This window comes from Anomalospiza imberbis, unplaced genomic scaffold, assembly GCF_031753505.1.
Source record: "Anomalospiza imberbis isolate Cuckoo-Finch-1a 21T00152 unplaced genomic scaffold, ASM3175350v1 scaffold_213, whole genome shotgun sequence".
NCBI lineage: Eukaryota > Metazoa > Chordata > Aves > Passeriformes > Viduidae > Anomalospiza > Anomalospiza imberbis.
In genome coordinates, this window is record NW_027099846.1 from 46,545 (window position 1) to 56,028 (window position 9,484).

The window sequence follows — 9,484 nt, forward strand, 5'->3', positions numbered from 1 at the left end:
AGAGAAGAATCAGCAACAACACCCCGGGCATCCGTGGGGCGCGAGGGGAAACTCTCCGGTCTCGGCAGCATAACTGTGGTGTGCTCCATGGCAGAGCAACAGAGAAGAGACGGGTACAACTGAAGTGCCAAAACTGAAGATATTTCATAAATAAAAGGGCACAAACAAGGGTGCAAAACAAAACATAAAGAGGCTGCTTCAGAAGATGCCAAAGTGAGGTCAACACAGGTAGACAGATATAGATATAGATATAGATAGATAGAGATAGAGATAGAGATAGAGATAGAGATAGAGATATAGAGATATAGATTACATAGATATAGATAGCTATAGCGATAGCTATAGCTATAGATTCAGCTATAAGTAGAGATAGAGATAGAGATAGAGATAGAGATAGAGACAGAGATAGAGATATACATACATCTATATAGTCTTTCATGGCAAGTTCCAGAAGCCTTCTGGCCAATCACCGGCTGTTGATCTGCATGGCCACTCCCAGTCAGTCCCAGAGTCCTTTACTCTTCATGATATGCTCACCATAAGTTCTCTGGGTGTCATCCGTTGTGGCTTCTCTTCTCCCGAGTCTTCGTGTTGGTCGTTGATTGTCTGATGTGTGGCCACTGCATGGCCCATCCCCTCCAGCACAAGCTCCCACAACTGCCCCCTTTTGGTTTTATTTAAAATGAAAGGTCTAACAATCGTAGTAAAAATAATAACCTTGTTCTAACTAAAAACAACACAATACTTGATAGACATTAACTAAACTTGAGAATTAAAGAAACAGGCGGGTTGATATTGCGGAGCATAACTAAACAATAAGTAAATCCAATTTTCATTTCCCCTCACTTCTGAGGGCCCGAGTCCCAGGCAGCTCTCCGTCACTTCATTCCCCCTCACTTACCCACAAAACAAAAGAGAACAGAAAATCAAAAGGACTTGTGGTGGCACCCTCCCCTGGTGCCCTTCACCAACCACACAAATCAAAAGGAGAGGTTTTGTGGGGGACTAGCCTGTGGGGGACCTTACGGCGGGGCTGGGCACGGGTCTCCTGTGGGGGCAACAGAGCCCTTCCTCCGGCTGTACGGAGGCTGCCGGCTCTCCTGCCTAAATAAATAAAATAACTGGGTCGACTGGCTTCTGGGGGTCGCCTACGTCCGTAATCTCTGAAACATGAATTACAACAAAAATCGGGGACTGCTAATACAATAGGAAAGCGGGAGCAGGGTTGGGGGCTGTCGCAAAGTGGGTTAGGGTAGAATCCGGGGAGGCATGGCCGCTACCGTCCTGGCAAGGGCACAGAAAAGGAGGGGAGATGGCAGATGGCTGGTGGCTGGCCTGTGCTCTTGAGCAGGTTCCATCTCCAGTCCTGCCCTTCTCAGGGATAGTGGGTTCAGGGAAGCGGGGGATGGAATACGAGAACTGGGAAAGGAAATCGGTTAAATATTGTGCAACTAAAATTTAAATTTAAGTGATCGTCAAATATACCCTCAATTATCACCAAACATCGCAAAGTAAATGATTTTCAATAATCCCTATATGATCACTGGATATCACTAATAAGGTATCAAACGTACATTGAGACAAAAAACAGGAGTCCATGGGAAAGGTTAAAGTCTAGGGGACGTTCTTCCAGAGCATAGACCCAAGAAGTCCCCTAGCAAGCCCACAGGCCTCCACACTGGCTCACGCAGATCCAAACTGCACCAGTTTTCACTCCCTCATGTAGGCCTTAGTTCCCGTGGCAGAACTCGCCTTCCCACTGGACACTCACCTGTGCCTGAGCCTGTGGAGAAGCCAGGCTCCCTCCCCCTCTGCCCACAGCAACACAGACACTCCCAACCTTTCCCAAGAGCTGCAGCGCAACCACAGCCACAGCAGCAACCCCAGCAGTGACACCACTGCTCTGCTCCGTTTTGCCCCACTCTGCTCCTCTAGTCACAGCTGCAAGCCTGTCTCTCCACAACAGGTTGTGCCTGGCGGCAACAAAGCCACAAGACTTCTGCCCGCTTCCAATCCATGCCACAAACCCCATCTATGGCTCTTCCCACATTTAAGAAACACCTGACCATTCCGAAGCAAATTCAGACCTTAATGTCAGGGTGAGAACAAAGGGAAGCTTCCAACACAGTGAAGGTTTTATTTATTATCCTATTTATTTCCACTATCAGTCTAAACAAACTACAAACTACGAGCTAGAAACTAGGAACTAGGAACTAGAATAAACAACTATGGCCTCTTCCAGGGCTAGTATCTCCTCTCGGCCATAAACTGCTGCGTTGCCACGATCAGAGGCGTCAGGCTGGAGGTCGGCTCGGCGGAGGTTACAAACGGATGCTGCCCAAAGAGAAAAAGAAGAAATTAATTTCTACTTACCTCACAGGCTGAAACAGGCTTTCTCTGGCAACAAGAAAGATACAGAAAGGAGGGCATTCTGTGCACCTCTGTCTCCACATCCAGGACCTTGCTACATGGGGCCAACATGGCTCCCAATCCCACAAATCCATTAATTCAGATGTCTTCAGCTTAAGGAGATTTGGTCTAGGTGACCTTGAAAGGCTCCTTCCAACCCATCCTAGGCCAGGATTCTCCTCTCTTTTCCTTTGAAAAGCCCCCCAGACTGGAGATTCTTAGGAGCGGGGCCCATCCGAGGCCTTGGACTTGAGCAGATGAGGAGCCCCTGGCAGTGGGTGGCTGGCGCATCCGGCAGCCGCTTTGCCTTTTACCTGCAGAAGTTCCTGGGCAGACCAGCGCCTGTCCTCGTCCGTCTCCAGGCAGCAGTGCAGAAAGTCTCGCAACCAAGCGGACTGTTGCCTGGGGTTCTGCAGCTTCGGGCTGCCCCTGGTGCTTATCAGCTGTTGAACCTAGAGCAGAAGGAAATGCCACGCTCTACCTGCCTCTTTCACACCCCAAACTGCTCACACAGACCCCACCGGACAAGCTCCCATCTCCAGTGGCTCTTTACTCCCTGCCCGAGGGTGGCAGATACCTTTCCTGCCCCTACTAAAAGAACCCAAAGCCCGAGGCAGCCATAGCCAGTCCAATGTGCAAAGGCTCTTGCCTTGGCCCCTGATTTCATTGGCTGATGGAATTAGGAGCAACTCCATCAGCAAAAGCACCCTTTGCTTCTCTGAGCACTGACACCAGCTCTACAGGCGATGCGGAAGACAGACTTTTATCTAACTCTACTATTTCCAAGGATTATTCCATCAAATGCAGCTCAGCACTGCTCACTGCTCCCTTAGGCAAAGCTTCCATCAAGCAAAAGGCATCGTGAGGTTTTGGTGCAGTTCGTGATCAAATGCCAAGGGGATAATCTGGACAAGAAGCACGAGAGACTATGCAGCCTGGAACCCGTCATTTTCAGCTGCTAGCAAGCTTCCCAAGCAGAAGAAAGGGAGCAGATTTTGTCAGAGTGACAGCAGTATCTGAGAGTAGTTGCAGCGTACCGTGCGGGAGGTCATCATCAGGTAAGGAGGCGCTCCTTCCACCATCTCCATCCCCACAATGCCAAAGGACCAGATGTCCACTTTGGGGCCATAGGGCTTCCTGCTGAAAATTTCTGGCGCCATCCAGTAAGTTGTCCCAACAGCCGATCTCCGTTTGCTCTGCTCAGCGGTGAGCTGAGCAGAAAGGCCAAAGTCAGCTGAGGAGAAAAAAACCATTCTGATCAAGCCAGCGTGAATTAGGGAAGCCAACAAAAGAATTCCCCACGGTACCAATGTCCAAGAAGGCAGTGTGGAATCCCAGCTGCAAAGGGGCCCTGCTGCCATTCCTCAGGCCTGCAGCCGAGGAAATACGGAATTGGCCACTTAGCAAAAGCCCCCAGTTTCAGGCAGTGGCTTTTAGTCCCCTGAAGCTATTAGACTGCAACTGCCTTGCTTGGGAAGGATCACACACAAGCCAAAGGCACCCCCTACCCCTTCTTCCCAGCAACACCTCCCTGCGCCTTGTGGCTGTGCTCTGCGCTCACAGCAGGGCAGCCTGCACTGCCACGGGCATCAGGGAACCGGCAGTCACCCAAAGGCAGCCCCACACCGCAGCCCGCCACGGCTGAGCCTGGCCAACAACACCCACCCAACTTGACAGATCCGTCCAAGCCCAGGAGAATGTTGTGGCTTTTGACGTCTCGGTGGATCACTTGCTTGGAGTGAAGGAAATCCAGGCCTTGCAGGCACTGAGAGAGGAAAAAGCAACACGAGCCTAAGTGGATTTCGTCCCACAAGCAGGGAAGTGGCACATCTGACTTCCTGGGGGATGGTGAGCCATGGCAAGACAGGCTGCTGGCAAAGGCAGCAGAGCCTGCTGCTCCAACACGAGGACAGCAGTGCTTTTCTAAGTGCGGGTGTGTTTGCTTTTGAAAGAGAAAGGGCAATTGTTCCTCTGGCCAGTGCCCTGCAAACACAGACTCAAGAAGCACTGCTGCCGTGGCTGTACTCTCTCCAGCCAGACAACAGTGGCTGCTTTTGCCAACACCACGTTGGCTGCCAGGCTCTCCTTTCAGGCTGAGCTCTGTGAGAGTCCTGCGAGTATCTCTTTGTCTTTGCCACTTGCTTGACATGGTGCCAGCAGCACCTTTGCTCTTAGGAAGGAATGCGGAAGGAATGGGAAGGAACGCAGCGCACACAGGCTCCAGGCAAGTGTTTAGAGAGGCAAAGACAAACACCCTAGAAGAAGGGCAGGGACACTGGCAGGCACTTCCGATGCTCTTGCTACTGCCAGTTATAAGAGAAAGGCAGAAAGGAAGCTTGGAAGGTGAAATCTCTCCTCTCCTTATCACCCATTTGGAAGGACCATCCCGACCAAGCCGTGGGAAGCACAAGCGCCATCCCTTACCTCCCGAGAGACAGCTGCTATCTCTCCTTCTGCCATACGAATCTCCCTAATGACATCGTGTAAAGAACCTCCGTCCATGTACTCCATCACCAGCCAGACTTCCTCGTCCACCAGGTAGCTGAAGGGAGGAAACAACAGCCTGGAGATGAATGCGTGCACTTCCTGATGGATTCTCCTTCCCGTGTCTCTCTCAGAAGAAGACAGGAGGAAGTCAATAATCATTCGCTAAGCTCTCCAGGGCTTGAACTCAATCTACAGTGTTTTGTCAGCACATAAGACCCGTGGGAAAAAAAATCAAATGCCAAACCAAACAAAACAATGTGGAGAGAGGACAGGAACTTTGAGGCTGTTGGCTCAAGAAAGACAGGGCCAAGTCCGCTCTTTGAAAGCACACGTCAAACTAGGTATGCCAGCAAAGATTAATGCAGCCCCAATGCAATCTCCTCCCAAGACACTGTCGATCAGTCCAGAAACAGGAATTAACAGCTCCATCCTCTGTCAGCTCCATCCTCTGCCAGCGGTTGAACTGCTGCCTTGCAGGATGTGGATGACCTTTCATGGCAGAACAGCAGAACCACTCACCTGTCTAGAAAGGTCACAAGATTGGCGTTCTTATTGCCACGCATGACCTGGATTTCATTCAGGCACAGTTCACTGCTGCTCTCTTCCAGGAGACTAATTTTCTTTATGGCCACCTACAACGACATGGAAAACCGTGAACCAAAGTCTGTGGCGCAGGACCACAAGGGGAAGACGGAGACAGTGATTATGGGATGATGGAGCTGGGCTGGGCCAAACCGCCTTGTGGCTGGACATCAGACCGCTTGCTTGGGCACCTCCCAGGACAAAGAGCCAGATACCCTTTGCCTTGTAAACCTGGGAGAAACATGGTCTAAGCTCTCCACCGCAAAGCTCTAACAACACAGGCTGTGCCCACAGTCTTCCCCCAGGGCCTTACTTTATCATCCCCATTTTCATTCACACACCCCTTGCAAGCAGGAAGCCATTTTGTGCCAGTAAGAATGGAGCAAAACTGCTGGGAAACCTTTGGCACTTCTAGGGGGCTTGATCATTACTCCAGCAACCACTGGCATTCTCCATTGCACAAGAACAAAGCAAGACATGACATGCAGACATGACAGATAAAATGCCGTCCTAAAACAGCACTGCAGAAGCTGTGGCGCTGCTTGACGCTTACCTCTTCTCCTGTGGCAGTCTCCACTGCCATGCACACCGTGCCAAAACCCCTAGAAACAAAAGAGCAGCAGAGAAAGAAGAAGTCCTTTAGTCCCTGCAAGTGCAGGACACCGCGGTCCAACCGCGGAAAAAAAGTCCCGGGGCAAACAGTAAATGGAACACGACAGATTCTCGTCTGGGTCTTTTCTCCCTTTTCTCTTTCTGTATCTGTGCATGTGTGGGATTTTTCCAGGCACATGCCGGTTCGGCCTTCTCACACCTCTCCTTGGAGTCTATCTGCCAAATTCAAGCACCACCACTCAGGCCTTCTGAGAAGTCTGAAGCCATGTAAGAGCCATTGGAGGAAAGCCTCCAGACACAGATCCTTTCTCCAGCTTCCAAGGAAAATAGTGTCCAGCCACCGCCTGCAGCCACAGCTGGAGCAGGCAAAGGCTTCCACTGTTGCGCACACAAATGGAGAAGTACTCAAAATAGAGGATCCTTAGACGGCTGTGTTCTGGGTCCAGAGCCATTGGCAGCTGCTTCTCTTTGGTGCACCAGACACAGGAAGGGCTCTACTTTTCTGGCCACTTCAGCTATAAATGCTGACCAGTACTTAGAGATCATCAGGCATCATCTTAACGCAGTGTCTGAACAGCTTTGGAGCTTGCCTGCTGTCACTCTGGGGAGGTGTGACACCAGCAAAACGCACCGCCCCCCGCTGTGAAGAAGGAGCTGTGGCTGCACTCACCCTTTGCCAATCGTTTCCAGTTCTGTGTACTTAGCCTCAGGATCTCCCTCGCTCACCAGTATCTCTGTAAAAATCCCAAGGAAAGATGTTCACTTCAGAAGAGGTCCCACCCTGCAGCAGATCAGAAAGGCAGCCCCACTGTCTGGGACACTCTGCCCTTTCAACTCAGTCAGCTGGGAAACACCACCACCACCACAACCAAAACCACCACCACCACCTCAAAAACAACAGCAGCAAGACAAGCAGCCCTGCAGCACAGATGGCCTGCCCAAAACTAGAAGTCTACACTAAAATCTAAGCACATCGAGAAACAGTCAGAGGAGACAGGGATCAGAAAACTGCAACCAGGAGAAGTGATTGTTGTCTACAAACATTAAGGGCAGCAGGAAAAACAAAACCTTTCTGTTCTTGGCTGTGAACACTCTGTGACATTCAACAAAAGCTTTCATCCTTGCAAACATCCAAGGCATCTTGGGTTCTGGAATCAATTCTTATCAACAGCTGCCCTTTCCAGAACAGGAAGAATATTGCAAAGTGCTTCCAGCAGAGCCGAGATCTCCAGCTTTAAGCAGGACTTTGCCTAAACAATGCCCCTCTGCCTTTCAAGAGCAGCAGCTTATGTTATACCCTACTGTGATGGGCCTCAGGAATGAGGTCCCTCAGCCTTTAGGCCAGGCTAAGTTCTGAAGATGACCTTGGCTGTGCCCCACAGGAGCTGGGCCCCACAGGAGCTCCTTGAGGCCTACTCATTCGCTAGGTCACAGCCTCCTGCTCAGCCAGAAACAACCTCTGTTTTCTTTTTGGCATAGAGGGAAGCTCAGGCAAAGCCAAACCAGGCCCAGCTGCCCTCAGAGGCAGGAGCAACACCCCAGGGACCCCTCACCACCTCAAAGCACAACAGCAGGTCCTGTGTGGAGGCCACAGGACCTGGCACTCAGCTGAGGAGGAGCAGGAGGTGGGACAGCTCTTGCTGACACGCGCACACACAAGGCACTGCTCCGGCGGACAAGGATCACAAAGCACATACTCAGCATGGCCAGGCACTTGTCCTCTGTCCTCTCTCCCAGCTGCTCTCTGCTGCCAGAGGAACCAGTCGTGCTCCAGCTGCTGCCAGAGGAACTAGTCGTGCTCCAGGTGCACGAGCTGCTCAGGCTTGAGTTTCCAGCTTGGGGACTGGAGGCTTCTTCAGGGCCTTCAGCTGCAGCTCGTGCAGGTACCAGGACACAGGAGGTGGAGCTCTGGGACAAGAAATTCATTTGGGTCACAAACATGCCTGCACGTCGGAGGTGCCCCTCCGATCCCATTTCAAATGCAAGCTCCTAGGAAGACGCTGCTGGCCACACCCAGGGCTCTTCACCTCTCAGCTTTCGCAGCCCACTTCTCCAGCTCAAGGCGCAAAATCCAAAGGCTGCTTTTACATGATGGACAAAATGACACCAAAGACACTGCTAGCCAAAACAGGCACTTACTGACGTGGGCTGCTCAGACCGCAGGCTGACAGCAGGGGCAGGTTCATTGGCAGCGGATTCCTCCTCTTCAGCCTCTTCCTCGGGTGCAGAGGCAGCCAGAGCAGGTGCTGACGCTGCCCCTGTGCTCTGTGGGCAGACAGCAGCATGAGGGTCAGGAAAGAACCTGTCATTCAGAACCTTCGGTATTTTCAGCTACAGGCCCCGCTGCAACTCAGCTGTTCCTTTAGCTACTGACTGACTTTAGCTGTTCTGTGGGGAGGGCCTGGTCCCTCCTGGGGACAGTGTCTCCTCATATCCTGCAAGGCTGTGAACTGCATCTTTGCACTGCTCTCTTCACTGGGGACAAGGAGCCTGCACAGCCACTGGGCACAAAGGGCTTCACTTGTACCCCAGGAGCATCCCAAGACATCCTAATGCTACCTCTTGTCTCTGGCTAAGACAAATTCACAGCCCCTGTCAGAACAGTAGGAAAGCGATGCCTAAGCGTCCAAGTTCCACACCCCTTTTCCAGGCCTCACAGGCTGGGGGAAGTGCTCTGGAAGAGCTGGAAGGATTCCAGCCCTCAGCATCTTCAGCCAGGCACGGGAGGTGCTGTCTGACCAGAAACTTGCAGCTATGCTTTGTTCCAGCCACAGGACTACCCAGAGGTGCCACTTACTGATGCTGGATGCTCAGGCCCTGCAGTGGCAGCAGGTGCACTTTGGTGGGAATCTTCCTCCCCTTCGGCCTCTTCTTCAGGAAGACGTGCAGCCAGAGGAGGCTCACAGGTTGGTTTTGGGCTCTGCAGACAGACAGCAGTGTGAGGGACTGGTAACCTTCTTTATATTCAGCTCTAGAGCCAGATGCACTAAGGAGAAATCATCTGCACAGAAATGGCATTCTAAGTTGTTCAAACTCAAGTAGAATGGGCCAATTCGATGGGACTGCACTCTCTTCTACAGGAGAAATTCCATCATGGCTTAAAGCACCAAGCAACCCCACTTTCAGCTGCTTAAAAGCTCTGAAAAGGAACTGGAGGAAACAGCCCGGGATCCAACTCCTCCTGCAGCTGCTACTGCTGCTGCTGCTGCTGCGGCTGCTTCTGCGGAGAGCCTGCACTGTACTTCCATTCATCCAAGCAGGCTGGCGCTGGACTGCAACAGGCCCAGCTCACAGCTTGCTCCACAATTGTCAAATGCTACCAACGCCAAAGGCTCCTTTCCCACTCACCCAAGGACCGGATTCTCTCCAGGCATGGGTGACGTGACCTGCAACA

At 51.8% G+C, this 9,484-nt stretch overlaps 1 protein-coding gene across 1 annotated transcript; it reads right to left on the reverse strand.

Annotated features, from left to right (window-relative positions):
* Positions 1-2,160: 2,160 nt before the first annotated feature.
* On the reverse strand, positions 2,161-6,418 carry LOC137466448 (serine/threonine-protein kinase PAK 3-like). The gene is made up of 6 exons (XM_068178172.1): positions 6,032-6,418; positions 5,416-5,528; positions 4,834-4,951; positions 3,447-4,174; positions 2,724-2,861; positions 2,161-2,334 (listed from the first exon to the last, which is right to left on the reverse strand). Exons 1-4 carry the CDS (start codon positions 6,266-6,268, stop codon positions 3,914-3,916), a joined length of 729 nt encoding a protein of 242 aa, XP_068034273.1. The 5' UTR covers positions 6,269-6,418; the 3' UTR covers positions 2,161-2,334; positions 2,724-2,861; positions 3,447-3,913.
* Positions 6,419-9,484: the final 3,066 nt, after the last annotated feature.

Excerpts from the sequence above, each read along its gene's own strand:
- LOC137466448 (XM_068178172.1), bottom strand. The coding sequence starts at position 6,268 with ATGTGCCTGGAAAAATCCCACACATGCACAGATACAGAAAGAGAAAAG. Across the intron at positions 4,952-5,415 it reads CTTGTGACCTTTCTAGACAG|CTACCTGGTGGACGAGGAAG; the intron begins GTGAGTGGTTCT and ends TCCTCCCTTCAG. Across the intron at positions 4,175-4,833 it reads TAGCAGCTGTCTCTCGGGAG|TGCCTGCAAGGCCTGGATTT; the intron begins GTAAGGGATGGC and ends TTCCTCTCTCAG.